Source organism: Neophocaena asiaeorientalis, unplaced genomic scaffold (assembly GCF_003031525.2).
Source record: "Neophocaena asiaeorientalis asiaeorientalis breed wild unplaced genomic scaffold, Neophocaena_asiaeorientalis_V1.1 scaffold461, whole genome shotgun sequence".
Lineage (NCBI taxonomy): Eukaryota > Metazoa > Chordata > Mammalia > Artiodactyla > Phocoenidae > Neophocaena > Neophocaena asiaeorientalis.
The window spans coordinates 2177803-2195133 of NW_020173230.1; the positions used below are offsets into that span (position 1 = coordinate 2177803).

General features: G+C 46.3%; 1 protein-coding gene across 3 annotated transcripts; it reads right to left on the bottom strand.

The window, feature by feature from the left end:
• Nucleotides 1–207: 207 nt before the first annotated feature.
• ZNF3 (zinc finger protein 3) lies at nt 208–11081 on the bottom strand. 3 transcript variants are annotated; one of them, XM_024745349.1, is made up of 7 exons: nt 10639–11081; nt 9968–10078; nt 9368–9496; nt 6633–6769; nt 5601–5692; nt 5184–5310; nt 478–3470 (listed from the first exon to the last, which is right to left on the bottom strand). In XM_024745349.1, the coding sequence occupies exons 4-7, from the start codon at nt 6685–6687 to the stop codon at nt 2401–2403; spliced, it is 1344 nt and encodes a 447-aa protein (XP_024601117.1). In that variant the 5' UTR covers nt 6688–6769; nt 9368–9496; nt 9968–10078; nt 10639–11081; the 3' UTR covers nt 478–2400. The 3 variants fall into 3 exon arrangements, with proteins under 3 accessions (XP_024601118.1, XP_024601117.1, XP_024601116.1); XM_024745350.1 differs by lacking the exon at nt 9968–10078 and having other exon boundaries at nt 208–3470; nt 6633–6719; XM_024745348.1 differs by lacking the exon at nt 9968–10078.
• Between the last annotated feature and the right edge of the window lie 6250 nt (nt 11082–17331).

Sequence of the window (17331 nt, forward strand, 5' to 3'; positions counted from 1 at the left end):
GAAGAGGAATCATTGAGAGAAAAAGGAATGAACAATCAGGAGAATCAGGTGAATCGGATGTTGTAGCTGTTTCAAAGATATTTTTTAAAAAACATATTTTTCACACAATGGCCCTGCTCAGTCTCAGGGCCCCCCCTGAGATGCTCTGAGGAGTGTCACAGTCTTCTAGGGGCAGGGGTAGGGGTCGCGGTTGGGGGTGGTCAGAAGGCTGAGCCCTGCTGTGCAGTGACTGTCCATCATCCAGCAGTTCTACCTGTTCAGGGGTCTTTCCCAGAGCTTCACAGTGGAACGGGCACATGAGCAGCCAGGCTCAGGCCCACCCCAAACTGTCCTGCCTGGACCCTCCTCTCCTTTACACACGGGTCTTATAAGGCCTAGCTCAGGTTTCTCTCTTAGAAGTTTCCTCCATTTTCTATTTCTTCCTTCTCAGTGTAAATGTTTAGGCTCTACCCTCAGCAATTATACTTTATAGGTCTGACTTGGGGCTCAGACACCTGCATAACTAACAAGCAGCCTCGTGACCCTGCTATGGTACTTCATGGTCTACACTTGGTCAATCTCAAGTCTGTGGTGGGTGTCAAAGAAGAGCCAAAAATGATGAGTTTCATGGTAGTTTTAAGAAATTAAAAACGTATTAGTCAGTCACAATATATGATCCAAAATTTTTCAGAGGTCAGAATTCCAGACATTTCCTCGTCTTTTCCATCAGACTTTCATCTCAGCCTTCTCCATGACTGTAGCCTCCCACCAAGAAATCTCAATGTGCCTATTGGGGTTTTTTTTTTTGGGGGGGGCGATCTTTGGCCAAGCCATGCCGCTTGTGGGATCTTAGCTCCCCGACCAGGGATGGAACCCGGGGCCCTGGCAATAAGAGCACCGAGTCCCAACCACTGGGCCACTAGGGAATTCCCTCAATATGCCTACTGTTACCCAACATCCAAGTATGCTCTTGTCAAGAACCCCATACTCAGAAACACCTTTCTAGTTTTGGTTGCTGGTGTTAAGTATCGTGCAACACAGAATGCCATGCAGCGCATGAAATCCTAAAGGTGGGTACGAACGTGTAAGCGGCTGTGTAAATGAGATAGTCTGTGGCAGTGTGCAGAGGAAAGGACAGAGTCAAGGGAGAGAGATCACAGATTTGAGACTAGAAGACAAATAGCTGTCTGGAACAAGTTTTAAAGATGAATTTTTGAAGATTCCATTTACAGTCACTAATGTCTCTTGTTTAAACCTGCACAAAAACACACTCCATCCGTCCTTCTGAAAAACTATTCTGTTTAATAGTGCATTTGATTTATGCTACAGGATGAGCAGGATTCGGAAAATATAATGAAAGGTCATCCCTTCCGCTGGGAAAACTCGGAGAGCTCCATCCTAAGCCAGCAAGGAGCCCTGATGCCAGGCTCAGACCCGAGCTTCCTCCTCTGGGCTGTGCTCTCTGTATTCACACTTGGCTGTTGAAGTCAGAGGTGGGGTCGGGAGAGGTCGGGCTGCCGGGGCCAGATGTCAGAGGTCATTGGTATAAGAGGGCAGGGCAAGCTGGCTGAGCGAGATCCTAAAGGTGTCCTTAGTTGTTAGGGGTTTAGATTAAATCACTTTCCATCACAGGAGTGGCAGGAGGAAAAGGGAGAGGAGAGGGGAGGGAACGAGACAGAGGCCAGTGCTAAATGCTTTTGATCCCTTCCCTCATGTTAGACTCACTGTCACAAAAGGGAAGAGTGAGTTCTCCACCCATATGGTCAGACTGCTCTTGGAAACTTGGTCTTGCTGCTCTAAGAGCCCTGAAGGATATACAGTCACTACAGAAAACCTCTCTTGGGGTCTTCCCCCATGCCCAACAAAATAACAAATCCCTCAGCACCAGATTCCCATAATTAATGAAGTCATGAAACAAAATAGCACATTCCTTATCAAAATTTGAAGCTGGATTAGAAGCAGTGGCTTTGAAATACAGCCTCCATTTCCCCTTTCTAGCAAAAACATGACCAAGAACATTCTTTCCACTTTCTTCTGTGCTGACTATGCTGATTCCAATTAGAGGAATCCTTGGAATTTTATTCCTATTGTGCTTCCATCCCCACCTTGGAAATGGTGTGAGAAAAATGGTCTAGTGCAAACTCCCTTCCCAAATGGAAGGAGACTGGTCCCAGAGCTTCCCTCTACTCCCAGCACTTAATCTGCTGCTTGCACCCTAATTTTTCAAGGCTGGTGTCATTCCTGGGAAAACTGACTAGGTTGCTAACCACTGTGCCAGGATGATTTGCCCAATATGCCCCATTCTCTAAGGCGAAAGGATGGAGTCGGAAGGGACACGTCCCAAATTGTTCATACTTATATAGTAAGGCAGGAGCTCTTGAAACTCAGAGGAAGTGAGGAAAACAGGCGTGTGGCTCTCTTTCACGTAGACTCTCTGATATTTAATTCAGCAGTAACTCGGAGAGAACTTTTGCTCACTCCCATTACATTCAAAGGCTTCTCTCCAGTGTGAATTCTCTGGTGGCGAACAAGAGCTGAGCTGTACCTAAAGGCTTTCCCACACTCACTACATTCATAGGGATTCTCCCCTGTGTGGATTCTTTGATGCTGAATAAGGCCTGAGCTATAGGTAAACTTCCCTCCACATTCCATACATTCATAGGGCTTCTCTCCAGTGTGGATCCTCTGGTGCTGATAGAGGTGTGAGCTCTGGCTGAAGGCCTTCCCACACTCGTTACATTCATAGGGCTTCTCTCCAGTGTGGATTCTCTGGTGATGAATAAGGGTGGAGCTCCTGCTGAAGGCCTTCCCACACTCGTTACAAGCATAGGGTTTCTCTCCAGTGTGGATTCTCTGGTGGTGAGTGAGGGTGGAGCTCCAGCTAAAGGTTTTCCCACACTCATTACATTCATAGGGTTTCTCTCCAGTGTGGATCCTCCGGTGGAGAATGAGAGCAGAGCTGCAACTGAAGGTCTTCCCACAGTCGTTACATTCATAAGGTTTCTCCCCAGTGTGGATCCTCTGATGCTGAATAAGATGTGAGCTCTGGCTGAAGGCTTTCCCACACTCACTACATTCATAGGGTTTCTCCCCGGTGTGGATCCTCTGATGCTGAATAAGGTCTGAAGTTCGATTAAAGCTCTTGCTACATTCATCACACTTATGGGGTCTGTCCCCCACAGGAAGTCTCTGCTGGGAAATAAGGTTGGAACTCACAGTGAAGCTATTCCCCAGATCGCTGTATTTCTCACTTCTCCCTCCCATGGAGGTTCGCTTTTCCTCAACTGTCACTTGACCAAAATCCTGTATCTTCCTATTCAGTCTCTCTCCAGAGGAGCTCCCCAGCTGCCTCTTCAGACTGACTTCTTGTTCATAGGCTTCTTCAAACTTAAGACCCTGAGAAATATCCTTTTGGAATCTTCCCAATAGCACCCCGTGTGATCCTGTATCTTCAGAAATTTCTGGATCATGTTCAGTTCTGGTCTCACCATCTGGCACAATGCAAAACACAAATGTCACTTGTTCTTTGTGGGAAGAAAAATCAAAACCAGAGACAGTATAATCACATAATGTTCACAGGCTAAAAGCACATGACTCTTATCTGTGTGCAAAGAGGCCTACCCAGGCTGTACATAGCTAAGGCAGAATAAGAGAACCGGGCCAAGGAAACAGGGAAGGAGAAAGGCAGGAAGGAAAATCGAGAAAAGAGGTGGAGGTGGAAGTGTAGAGAAAGTTGGATCAGGCAGAGGCAGGGAACCAAAAACAGAAGAGACAGAACATATGGTTTAATGAAGTGACAAAGTCCTAGAGGTCAGAGACTGAAGATAACCTGGGAGATGGTGACTGCAGAACAGTTACAGGATGAAGTGGGGAGCAGGTACAAGAAACTAACCACAGACGGTGTGGAGAAAAGTGGGAAGGTGATGAATACAAAGCGACAGGGGTGAAGCCCTGTAGCCCCAGGAGAAAAGGACACTCGGGTCTGTAGTCGTGGCACCTATATGCCAAGTCCATGGAAACAGGCCTGAGACAGAGGTCAGTCCATCTCTGGGCCCCAGGCCTAGAAAGCTGTGCTACGATGTGAGGCTATGTCAACAGTTTCCAGGTTTGCCTTCACTATTTTCACTGCTCTGGGGTTTTGAAGGGAACTTCAGGCACAGAGGACAAGGGTAAAGGGTCCAGACTGTTAGCATTTTTAGTCTGTCAACATTGTAAGAGTAAAGGCAGGGCAGTGAGTGTTAGGGAAAGAAAGAGCTGTTATCTCCCTCACCTGAACAGGTACCTCTCAGGACCTCTCTGCTCAGTGCCCTTCAAACCCAGGACCCTCGGCTCTTCCTCTCACTGCAGCCCAGAGATCATGTCAAAATTCAGAAATGGGAATCCTGCTCACAGGGAAAGACATGGGACAAGGTTTATCCTGTTCATACCAAATGGCCCCAGAGCTCAATCCCAGACCCAGGATCTGCAGGGGACAGAGAGGAAATGCATGGGGAGTTCTCAAATGGGAGTCAGGAAGACCCACTGGTCTTGCCCAGGAGAACGTCCTCACTGAAAGCAGGCGAGGGTAAAGGAATGAAGAGTCCACAGACAACAGGTTAAGAAGCTAACTGCTCCCTAACGCAAGTTGAAATTTCTACAAGAGCAGCAGTTACACTAGGTCCATCCACAAATCAACAGATCCCTAAAGGAAGTCTGACAGAGAAGGGGAGGATCTAGACAGAGTTCCAGAATGTTCACTTGGGCACTGAGCAGTACCTCACATGTTTAGGGATCCCAATATGTAATCTTTTGGGAAAATCTCTGGGTTATATGTTAATGTTAAGTCCTAAGAATAACATGGAAAAAAGTGCCAGATTTAAAAAGAAGTATAGAATGAAAAGGCCAGGGCTCGAGTCCTGCCAGTCACTAGCAATATGACCGTATGCAAAGCCTAAGATCTCTGAGCTCTCTTTCCTCACCTATAAATGAGGCTAATTCCAGCGACCTCAACAGCTGCATCACTGTGAGGATTAAATGAGAGAGTATCTATGAACACTCTTTATGAACTGCGAATTACTGTACAAATGGGAGTTGCTACTATTGTTAGAATTTTCTGAGACTAAGTCAGTCCTTAGCTAATGATTTTCAGTGACTCAACTATTACTAGCAAACAAGGAGGCAGAGAAATGCCAAGGGAGTTTTACTGAGGAAGCATCACTCCTTACCCAGGGAGAACACGTTCCCGTAATTCTCCAGCATCACATCCCTATAGAGGTCCCTCTGAGCAGGCTCCAAACGCTTCCACTCCTTCCGGATGAAATACACAGCCACGTCCTCAAAGGTCACCAACTCCTGAAACAACATGTTCTCCCGTGCAATTTCAGGCTGCAGGATGGGACTGGCAGAGCCAAAAGCTAATTCGGGATGGGGCTGAATAACGCATATTGGGAAGTGGGAGAGGAGGTCAGAGAGAAGGAGGAGAGAAGAGAGTCTGAGATAAAGCGAAGTTCCACTGTGTAGCAGGAAACGCCCACAGTCCTGATAGAGGGAATCGTAGGTTCAGGGCACGGAATGGGATGTTGCTACACAAAAAGCTTCTGCAAAATGGGAAGGGAAAGAAGGATAAGAAAAGCACAGCTTACCTGGGCCTTGGCCTTTAGCAGTGCAGCTGCCAACATCTCATCCCCCAGACTGTCCTTGTCGGAAAATGCAGGAACTTTTGAGGAAGGAAGAGCTGAGGACAATTAAAGGGTCCATGAGTCAGTCGATCTGCACTCAAGCCTCTCGACCTACAGAGAACTCACAGGTCCTGGGACAACCACCCCCTCTTACATTTCTAAGTAAGGAATGAAGAGGACCCACCCCCTCTTACATTTCTAAGTTCACTCCTTCTGCAGCTACAGAAGGTGCTTACACTTAACGGCCAGCACGCTCATCATGGGCCTTCCTGCCTGAGGAAAGATGCCCAAAGCCCTGGTGACCCAGGCTCTCTGGTCTGCCCCAGGTCCTTTCCTTTCTTTCCAGTCACTCTACTCTCCATGACATCTGCCCAGAACTACTGTTAGTGATTCGTGTATTCTCATCCATCCTCCCAAGCCTGGCCAGAACACAGCTATCCTGTTCATGTCCCTTCCATCATTCTCCACATCTCAAACTCCTGGACAAAATTCTTGACCAGAGGAAAACGGGCTTCATCTCAGCCCTGACTGAAGACACAATGCCCACAACTGTTCTCTTTTTCTCTATCCCCAGATCAAATCTACACACTACAAATGCCTCCTGTTATCTGTGCTTGATCGTACATCTTTTCCTGTAATTCTTTTTTTTTTATTATTTATTTGGCTCCGCCAGGTCTTTGTTGCGATATGCGGGATCTTTAGTTGTGGCATGCGGACTTCTTAGCTGTGGCATGTGGAGTCTAGTTCCCTGACCAAGGATCGACCCGGGCCCCCTGCATTGGGAGCAAGGAGTCTTATCCACTGCGCCACCAGGGAAGTTCCAAGCTATACTTAACTAATGGTTTCATTCCGCCTTTCCCCACTAGGCGGGGAGCTAGTGAAAGGCAAGGACTATGTCCTATCCAGTCTGGATTCCAGAAGTTAGCCCAGCACTTGGTGAATGAGGGTGATTGCTGAATGGCTGAATAAAAAGACGAGGGAACCCTGATTCCTTACCACTCTCAAGCAGGGCCTGAGGTTCCTGAGATACTCGATCAGCCTGAGTTTCCATGGGTCGGGCTTGAAGCTTGGATCTCTGGTCTCCTATTTGCAGAGCCAGCAAGAAGCAGGTTTTGAATGAGAATGAGGAAGCACTGTAGAAGGAAAAGTTCAAGGTTCAAAGATAATTTTTTATATATATGTATATATATTTTTTTAATTTTATTTATTTTTGGCTGCATTGGGTCTTCGTTGCTGCGTGTGGGCTTTCTCTAGTTGTGGCAAGCGGGGCTACTCTTTGTTGATGTGTGCGGGCTTCTCATTGAGGTGGCTTCTCTTATTGTGGAGCACGGGCTCTAGGTGTGCGGGCTTAAGTAGTTGCAGCACGTGGGCTCAGTAGTTATAACCACTGCGCCACGAAGCAAGTCCCAAAGGTAATTTTTAAAAACCCTCTTGAATACAGACAGAGGGGAACTAGCATTTCAGTTAGTACCAGAACAGCAAAGAGGAAATGCAGCAACTGGGATTAGTCTTTTAGGTCAAAGGCCAAAGTTCCTGGGCCACATCCCACTTTAGGCTCCCCCGCCAACACTGAGTGATATTTCTAACAACAAAAAATGGGGAACATGGGTGCCAAATGATGCCATTAGCAGAATGAAATATGAAGCAACTACTCAAATGAAAAATATTAGAGTAAAGTGAAAAAGAGTGTTACACACAGACTGCAAAATGTAAGTATCATATCAACTTTTAAGAATACTTGGAATAATGGATAATGCTAATGTATACATGTTTTTTATTTTATTTTTGGCTGCACTGGGTCTTTGTTGCTGCACGCGGGCTTTTCTCTAGTTGAGGCGCGCAGGGGCTACTCTTCATTGCGGTGTACGGGCTTCTCATTGCGGTGGCTTCTTTTATTGTGGACCATGGGCTGTAGGCGCACAGGCTTCAGTAGTTGTGGTGTGCGGGCTCAGCAGTTGAGGCTCGCAGACCCTAGCGTGCAGGCTCAGTAGTTGTGGCGCACGGGCTTAGTTGCTCCACAGCATGTGGGATCTTCCCGGACCAGGGCTCGAACCCGTGTCCCCTGAATTGGCAGGCGGGTTCTTAACCACTGCACCACCAGGGAAGCCCTATACAGATTTTTTTTAAAACCCTCATAAATGTTAGAATTAGTAGAAGAAAAAGAAATTTACTGTGGTAAGTTTCTAGCTGTTATATTAAATGTAGATGCTATCCTTGGAGGAAGAGGGGCCATGAAAAAGCACCCAAATAACAGAGACCATGGGGGAGTTTCCATAAGTTCTGTCTTAATTCAAAAACCCTGAGGAAACAATACCTGTCCCACAGAACCAGGGCAAATAGCTCAGATCTATTAAATTAAGATAAATTCAGGAACTCCCTGGCAATCTAGTGGTTAGGATTCAACGGTTTCACTGCTGTGGCCTGGGTTCAATCCTTGGTCAGGGAACTGATACCCCACAAGCTGTGTGGTGCGGCCAAAAAGCCAACCCTAAAAAAGATAAGTTTTCTGCTTCCAGTCTCAGTCAAAGGTGGGATGTTATTGAAGGATTTAGTCCCTTTTTGTGGTCCTTGTGTCGTCTCATCACAGGGGTGGGTGTATATATTCGCCAGGTTCTGAGAGACTAGTCCCAGTTGCTGTGTTTCCTCTCCCCAAGAAGGTAGCAGCCAACCTTCTTTTTTATCTCCCTTCTCTCATAAGAGATTTCCTTGGATCAGAATGTAAGTCCCTGAAGCAAGAACCAATGCTTTTTAAAAAGCGTAAGATTATTTATTACTCCATTTTTGTCCCTACTAAGGTCCCCACTCCCCGGTTGCTGTTCTCTGTGGTCCAGGGAATAAGATGTAACATTAGTACCTAGACTAAGGTTTGGATCTCAAGTACAAGTTTGTTTTTCACAACTGAACGCTGTGGCAAGAATCAGCAGATGGAGCCTAGGTGCCGCAGCTGCCGGCACATCCTTACACTGAGGCCAGAACAGGGAAAACCCCTGGATTTTGTCTGCCTCCCTCTGTTCATTTGCTCGTGTAACAAACATTTGGTGAGTGCCAATTAACAGTGCAAAGCACTACTGGAAGGAGTTAGAAAATCAGCAATGCAAAAGGTATTTGCTTCATCATTACAGACTATTGCATTCACATTAAGGCATAAAAAGGGGAGGGGCCCTAAGAGTTCAGAGAACTCTAGTCCTTGGGCAGCAAGGGGATGTAGAAGGCCCATCACCAGTGCCATTACACAGTGAAAAGCAATGAATCAGGCATAAGCCAGACCCACTGACAATCAAGGTGACACACCCTCTTGCCACCATCACCCTCTTGGCTGGGGCCCTTCAACTCTTTCTCAGAGCCAGACATCTTTTTCTGTCAACGAACTTTACAATCTCCAGGATTGGTTATAAGCAGGCACCCCCAACAAATCCGCTCTCAGTCTAAACTCTCCTTTAGAAAAGAAGGGAAAGTCAGAGGCTCTGACTCCAGAGAAAAAAGCAACACTCCCTCCTCCCAGCTGGGTTAACCAAAGCTGGAACTCAAACGGATATTGTTGAGAACAAGTCCCCGGTGTCTGGATCAGTAAACAATGTTTCTCGTAGAAAGAAAAACCTCCATTGTGCCCCCAGAGCTTCAGGTCCTGGCAGGGCCCTTCCCCTGCTCCACTGCCAACCCCACTCTCTGGAGTGTGCCTGGGGACTGGGAAAGATGACCTGGCAGTGAGAACAAGTCATGGAAAGCTTTACCTCCTGGATTCTTTCCTTCCTTCTCTGGAGTTGGTCTCTAAAAGGCCAGAGTAGCAGTTACTGGGAACTTGGCAGCCTCCGTTCAAGTTCTTGGGAATTCTGACTTTAGTTGATGCCAATGCTGTAGGACTAAGAGATAAAAAAAAGGCATTTTAAATGTTTATGTAAACTTCACTTCTAATCTAGATATTTAGAGATAAGAGGAAAAGAGAGGGGACATATGCTAATAAATACTGATTAAGACCACAACTGGTATTTGTGTTGAACCCTTAGAGCTGAAACAGAAGTCAAGGTTCTCCAGGTCAACCTCCCACCCAGAGCAAGAAACACCTTCTCAAGTTCCTAAGGTTTTGGCAGCTAACTTGCTAGACACTCTCAGCTGCTTCAGCCGGGAGTCTGTCCCATTGCTGCACAGCTTAGCCATTAGAGAGGTCTTCAGATGCTAAACTAAAAACCTGCCCCTTGGACCTTCACCTCTCAGAGGCTTAGTGCCCTATGGACCTTCAATGATAGAATCTTCTCCTTCCACAAAATTCTCCACCAAACACCTGAAACCAAATGATGCCCACTCCACAAACTTTTCTTCTTGGGGATAAATACCTTCAGTTCCTCTAATTATCCCACAGACTTCAGGTTCAGCATCCTGCTTATCCTCGCCTGGAGTTTACACATGCCCTTCAGAATGGAAACACCGGTCGGTGTTCAGTCCCACTTGAAAAGCGAATCAAATCAGGGATCTATTACAACTGGAAATGGGACACAGTTGTACCACTCTACGAAAAAGACTCGATTTACTGGGCGCCAAGGGGATTATTCTGGAATCTGAAGAGTTTTAACTGCGCACACTTCGTTGAACTCATTCTCTGGTCCTCAGACCCAGCCCAGTAAAAACTCGACCCTCTCTCGTGCCGCGGGCGCAGATAACTGTAACTGTGTTAACATCAAATGAAAGCGTCTCGAGGAACGACCAAGTTAGGGTCGTTGTCATCGGCTGTTTCAAAGAGAGGAACGCCTATCCAGCCATACCAGAACTTTAAAGTATTCGAGTTGGGCGCTGTCACAGAACCATAACCGCAGCCCCTTTCCTCCCGCGACGCAGGGCCCGCTGGGGGGCGGGGTCCCTGGGGAAGCGGAGTCAGGACCAGAGCCTCCCGGCACCCTGCCCCGGGAGGGCCTGGGGACCCCGCGGGCCGCAGCGGCACGGACACCACCCCTTCCCCGGCGACCACTGCCTCCGTCCCACCGCGAGCCCCGGGGGCGGCCGGACTCACCCTGGGGGCAGGGACGGGAGATTTGGGGGGCCGGACACCGACCAGGCCCCGTCGGACCCTGTCACAGACCCACACACCGGGGACAGAACAAAGAACGGAAGTTCCCTCCGTTTCGCTTCCGGGTCGGTCCTATTCACCACCACCACTTCCCCCGGTCCCCCCACATCCACTTGTTCCTTCTAGGAAAATGGAAGGTCTTCGCCTCTCGGTGGTTTGCTGATTGGGCGCAGGGCCCCAGCACCGACGCGACACTCCAGGCCTGCCGCACCGCCAGCCGCGCCCCCTGCTGGCCAGGCCGGGTGGGGCGCCGCGCACCTGGTCCTCAGGGCGCATGCTTGGCCGGGGCGCGGAAGGCGGGGCGCAGGGGGCTGAGTGGGACCTGGCTGCGCTCCCACGTGGTCTTCCGCGGGGCCGCCGAGGGCCGATCCTTGCTCACCGTGTCCGAGGGACCTGAGTCCCTCAGGAGGACGCTGGAAGGATTCAATATAGAACATTCACCCTTACTTGAAGTTTCCAAATAAACCAAGTTTATGCTTCCAAACAAACCAAGTTTGGTGTTTGTTTCATGTAAAAATGCCTCCTTTAAATTACTAAAATCTGAAGAAAACATTCCGGCCCATCAGAGAGTTCACATGAGCACAAAACCTGTACAAGGCAAGCAAGTAGAAAAGACTTGGGGAAGTTACCGATATAGATCCATACAGATCGTAGAAAACTGGTGAAGCCCCATCACTGTGAAGGTGTGAAACACGTGAAATGCTTGAGGGAATGAGGAGCGAGGCTACGTGGCTCACTCAGGTTCACTCACTTTTATGCCCTCACAGGAGGAATCCTGGTAGTGAGAGAATCAAGTCTTTCAGATGATATACAAAATGAACTCTTGTGATCTCCTGATTTCCCTTAAGGCCCTGCCTCGCAGTTGATCTCAATTTTTACTGCCTCCAATATTTATAGTGCACCCATTCAGCTCTGCGACGTAACAGACCTTACTCTCCTGGGACTTCACTCTAAGGACAGTAATCTAATCAATTCCAAGAAAATACGGTAAGTGCTAAGAAAAGGTGATGAAGAGCAGGACCCTGTCCAGAGGTGAGAAGACTTTCCAGCAGTGATACAGGCTGGTGGGGGGAAGAGAGAGTGTTATCTGCACAGGCAGCAGCTAGGGCAAAGTTCCCGAGGTATGAGAACAATTCACAGGTAACAAAACTTGAGGGTGGCCTGAGAGGTGCAGGTGTGTGACCCATCTCCAGTCCTTCCAGACCCCAGTGAGAATCTGAGCACATACTTGGAATAGCCAAGCCATTCAGTGGTCTCAGTTCCCCCCCTCACAAAGGCATTTTTTTCTTTTCCTCTTCTAAATACCTTATTCTTCCACTCTTCTCTCCAGGACAAGAACAGAGATGGAGGAGGAGGCAGTGGCAACGAGAGGAGGGAAGGGTGGGGCAGAGTGATGCTCCTCAAAGTGGGATTGTATGTTTTGTAAACGTTCACCTAATGACAGTCTTCAGGAAACAGCTCTTAGATTCCCAGCACCGTCAATCCGATCAACTCTATTACTCTGGGGCCTAGAAATCAGTTTGCAGCCGCCTGGTTTAATTCCCAGCAAGTTCTCAAAAGCCCTGCTATTAATGCTTTTCTTGAGTCTGTGGACTTAGAAGTGCCATGAGTCACGGAGGGGATACCCAAGGCAGTCCATCAAGGTGGGGAAGAAAACACTTAAACTTCCATATAGCTTTAATCTGAAAGAAAGGGAAAAAAATAGAGTAAAAAATGTAAGCCTTGGTAAGCACAGCCACTGAGGCTTGATGGGCTCTGAGTAGGGTGTTCCTGACCTGGCTGGAGCCCGGGGCCCCCACCCGCCCCCACCCTGCCCCTTCCTGTCACCTGGGGCCAACGAAATGACCATTAAGAAGTGATGCCATGGGACTTCCCTGGTGGTCCGGTGGCTAAGGCTCTGCCCTCCCAATGCAGGGGGCCCGAGTTCCATCCCTGGTCAGGGAACTAGATCCCACATGCCACAACTAAGACCCAGCACAGCCAAATGAATAAATAAATATTAAAGTGATGAAACAGTCCATTTGTCCTAAAGTAAGCTGCAGCTGTGGCTTTGCAAACAGATTAGAACAAAATTATATCTATCTTGTTCTGTATCTCAGAAGAGACTTACACAAGAATTTATCTCTGAAGCCTAGAATTTGGCTTAGAATTGTTCATATCTCTATTTCCTCTTGAATCAGATTTGGTAAGTTAATTTCTTCTATGAATTTATCCGTTTCATCTAAAACCTCAAATCTTCTGGTATGATATTATTTGTAACATTATCTTATCTTTGAAGTATCTAATTTTGAGCAGTTTTCAAAGTATGTTCTGTGGACTTGTGTGGGTCCCTGCAACCAGGCGGTCTGGGAGGTCAAAACTGTTTTCATAAGATAGATTTTTTTGTCTTTTTCACTGTGTTGACTTTGCAGTGATGCTACAAAAGTAATGGTGGGTGAAACTGCTAATGCCTAAGCATAAATTTCAGGTAATGGCACAAAACTGAACTATTCTTCATTGCCATGCATTCATAGTTTTTTTAAAAATCCAGTTTCATTTAAGAATGTCCTTGATGAAGCAGTAAAAGTATTGATTTCATTTTAAAAATAATAAGCCTTATCAGAGGTCCATAGAAGGAAGGGTACTGGTGGCCATATGTGGGTCTCATGTCAGACTGTAGCCGTTTTCAGACAAGGATATGAGGACCTGGGGGAGGGGGCATAGGGAAGGGGGAGGGTGGAGAACACACAAATCTTCCCAAAGAGTGTGAGGACACAGCCAGTTCTGAAAGAATCAGTTCCCAGATCCTTCTTTCTTTTTTTTTTTAAGTTGTTTCAAACTAGTTTATTTAGGGATTCCATTTTCACTCCTCAATAGATTTTATGTATTTCTCATATGCTTCTTCACTCATTAGGTCATCTAGTTCTGAAGGGTTACTGAGTGTCATCTTGATCAGCCAACCATCTTCATAACAAGATTTGTTGACAAGTCCTGGATTTTCTACTAGAGCTTCGTTCATTTCTGTTACGTCTCCTGATAGAGGAGAATGGAGTTCACTAGCAGCTTTCACACTTTCCAAAGCACCAAATTCCTCGTTTGTTCAATTTTGTCCCAACTTCAGGCAGACTACAGTAAACAACATCTCCCAAAGCTTCCTGTGCAAAATTCCTGATTCCCTCGGTTCCCACATCGTTTTCTGTTGTTACCCATTCATGTTTGTGAATTTACGACCCGACAGCAGAGCCGGGCCAGTGTGCCACGGCGACAGAGACGGTGCACAGGCTGCAGACCTCGGCCCTGCACAGTCCCCACAGCTTTCAGTGCCATGTTTGCCCCAGATCCTCATTTTCTCTCTGTTCACGTTTAAAACTGCTCTCCTGGAAAGCATCCCAGTGGCCAGGGCACCCTCTTTCTCGGTCACCTTCCCCACCTGGCAGAAGATAGTCAGGGTTCTCGCCCCCAGATCTTGCAATGGTGCATTGCCCTCAGGGTGTCAAAACTTCTGGGGTACCAAACAAAAGGATTCTTTGGGAATCTTGCTGTCAATATTATTTTTGTTTATTATTGGAGTAAAATTGCTTTACAATGTTGTGTTAGTTTCTGCTGTACAATGAAGTGAATCAGCTATATGTATACCTACACCCCCTCCCTCCTACCACCCCACCCATCCCACCCATCTAGGTGGTCACAGAGCACCAAGCTGAGCCCCCTGGGCTATACAGCAGTTTCCCACTAGCTATTTTACACATGGTAGTGTATATATGTCAATCCTAATCTCCCAATTTGTCCCACCCTCTCCTTCCCCCACTGTGTCCACACACCCATTCTCTACGTCTGCGTCTGTATTCCTGCCCTACACATAGGTTCATCTGTACCATTTTTCTAGATTCCATATGTATGCGTTAATATGTGATACTTGTTTTTCTTTTTCTGGCTTACTTCACTCTGTATGACAGACTCTAAGTCCATCCACATCTCTACAAATGACCCAATTTCGTTCCTTTTTATGGCTGAGTAATATTCCATTGTATATATGTACCACATCTTCTTTATCCATTCATTTGTACTTGGACATTTAGGTTGCTTCCATGTCCTGGCTATTGTAAATAGTGCTGCAGTGAACATTGGGGTACATGTGTGCTTTTGAATTATGGTTTTCTCCAGGTATATGCCCAGTAGGGGGATTGCTGGTTCATATGGTAGTTCTATTTTTAGTTTTTTAAGGAACCTCCATACTGTTCTCCATAGTGCCAATTTACATTCCCACCAACAGTGAGTATTTCTCCTCCGTTTATGTCATCTTTGATTTCTTTCATCAGTGTTTTATAGTTTTCTGAATACAAGTCTTTTGCCTCCTTAGGTAGGTTTATTCCTAGGTATTTTATTTTTTTTCTTGGTACCCCAAAACTTCTGGGGTACCAAACAAAAGGATCCATTGGGAACCTTGCTGCCAATATCGAGTAGGTGAATAAGTCCTTTGTGATTCAAGTGATTTCCTATTATTTCCCTCCAAAAAACAATGAGAGGAGGCCAAGGCCATCGCTGGTGATAGATCACAATATGATTTTGGCAGATAAAATTGACATTGCTATAACTATATTCCTTTCACCACTCATCTCACTTAAGTAGGGAATTCCCTGGCTGTCCAGTGGTTAGGATTCGGCGGTTTCACTGCCGGGGCCCAGGTTCCATCCCTGGTCGGGGAACTAAAATCCCACAAGCTGTGCGGGGCACAGCCTAAATTAATTAATTAATTAATTAAATTAAAAAACAAAAGTAGCAGGGTGATCAGCTCCATGCTTTGCGATGACCTAGAGGGTGGGATAGGGAGGATGGGAGGGAGGCTCAAGAGGGAGGGGATATGGGGACATATGTATGCATATGGCTGATTCACTTTGGTGTAGAACAAAAACTAACACAGTATTGTGAAGCAGTTATACCCCAATAAAGATCTATTTAAAAAAAAACACCAAAAGTAGTAATAGACATAATATTTCATTCCGGTAATAAGTAATGCCCATCTATTGAGAAAAACAAGACAGTTCCCTCCATCTCACTGAGATAAATTCTAATAAAAATAACTTTTTGTAACTCATAGATCAGATTTGTTATACATTTCTTTTTTATTTTTAATATTTATTTAAGTTTTGGCTGCATCGAGTCTTAGTTGCGGCATACAGGATCTTTTGTTGCGGTGCACGGGCTTCTCTCTAGTTGTGACACACAGGGTCATTAGTTGCAGCAGGTGCGTAGGCTCCAGAGCAAGGGGGCTCAGTAGTTGTGGCACTCGGGCTCTAGGGCGCAAGGGCTTAGTTGCTCTGTGGCATGTGGGATCTTAGTTCCCCGACCAGGGATAGAACCCAAGTCGTCTGCATTGCAAGGTGGATTCTTAACTACTGGACCGCCAGGGAAGTCCCTGTTGTACATTTCTATTTTGATCAATTGTAAAGTCCCACTTATCATGATAACCCAATCCAGGAGAAATTTTTTTAAATACTTAAAGCCTTATATTCACGGAAAACTTTAATTAAATTTCAGTTTATATACAATTTTTATATACAATTTTTTTGCAGAGAATTATGGTAACTCAATCAGTTATCAGTAGGTACCAATCTTGTTTCATCTGCAGTCCCACTCATCCTCCTCCTGATTATTTTGAAGCAAATCCCAGATATAACATCATTTTTTGTGTAAATATTATTTTTCACACTTAAAAAAAAATTGAAGTAGAGTTACAATATTATGTGAATTTCAGGTGTACATTATAGTAATTCAGTATTTTTATGTAAATATTTATTTTACAGAATAATTACAGTATAATTGCCCATATGATAAGGACTCATGAAACATAGAACTATGAAACCAAACCTCTGAAGGACAGAATCGCCCCCAGCTGAGAACCACTGGGTTAGGGTGAAAAGGTCTCTCCCTGAGATTAGTTAGGATGGCTGCCTTCCTTCAGAGAACTGGTGAGGCTGGGGAAGGGCACCTTGGCTCTGGAAGTAGCAGCTGGATCCGAGTACCAGATTCCTTGACCACACTGCAAACGTGGCTTCGGGAATAGCGTTGTTTCTCATGCAGTTTGTCTCCTTTGAGAGAGATTCAACCAAGTTCCTCAGCTGACTGAGCTCAAGCTGCAGTCCCATCCCTGAGGGACAATTGACAAGGAAGCTGCCCCATCTTTTCTGCTCCAGGGCAACCTGGCTCCCAGGATGTAGAAAAGGGTTTTAGCCTATTTGTCTGCGAGCTGTCTTCATCCAGTGACACACTGTGGAAAGAGCTGGCCTGCAAAAGCTGCTGCCCTCAGGGTAAGACCCTGTGCCAGCCCCAAGGCCAGCCTGGGAGCAAGGACTTCCACTCCACCCTTGTGCTCAGGAACCACCATCACCAGGCCAGTTTCTTCCCATCACCTGGCCCCTCCTGTCCAACATCTCAATATAGGACCCAAGAGGACTCAAGACAGGTGTCTAGGGAATTACCTGGTGGTCCAGTGGTTAGGACTCCACACTTCCATTGCAGGGGGCACAGGTTCAATCCCTCTAGAAACTAAGATCCTGCATGCCCCAGTGGCTTGGCCAAAAAGAAAAAAAAAAAAAATTAAATTAAAAATAAATAAATAAAACTAAAATGCTGCTTCTTTAAAAAAAAAAAAAAATA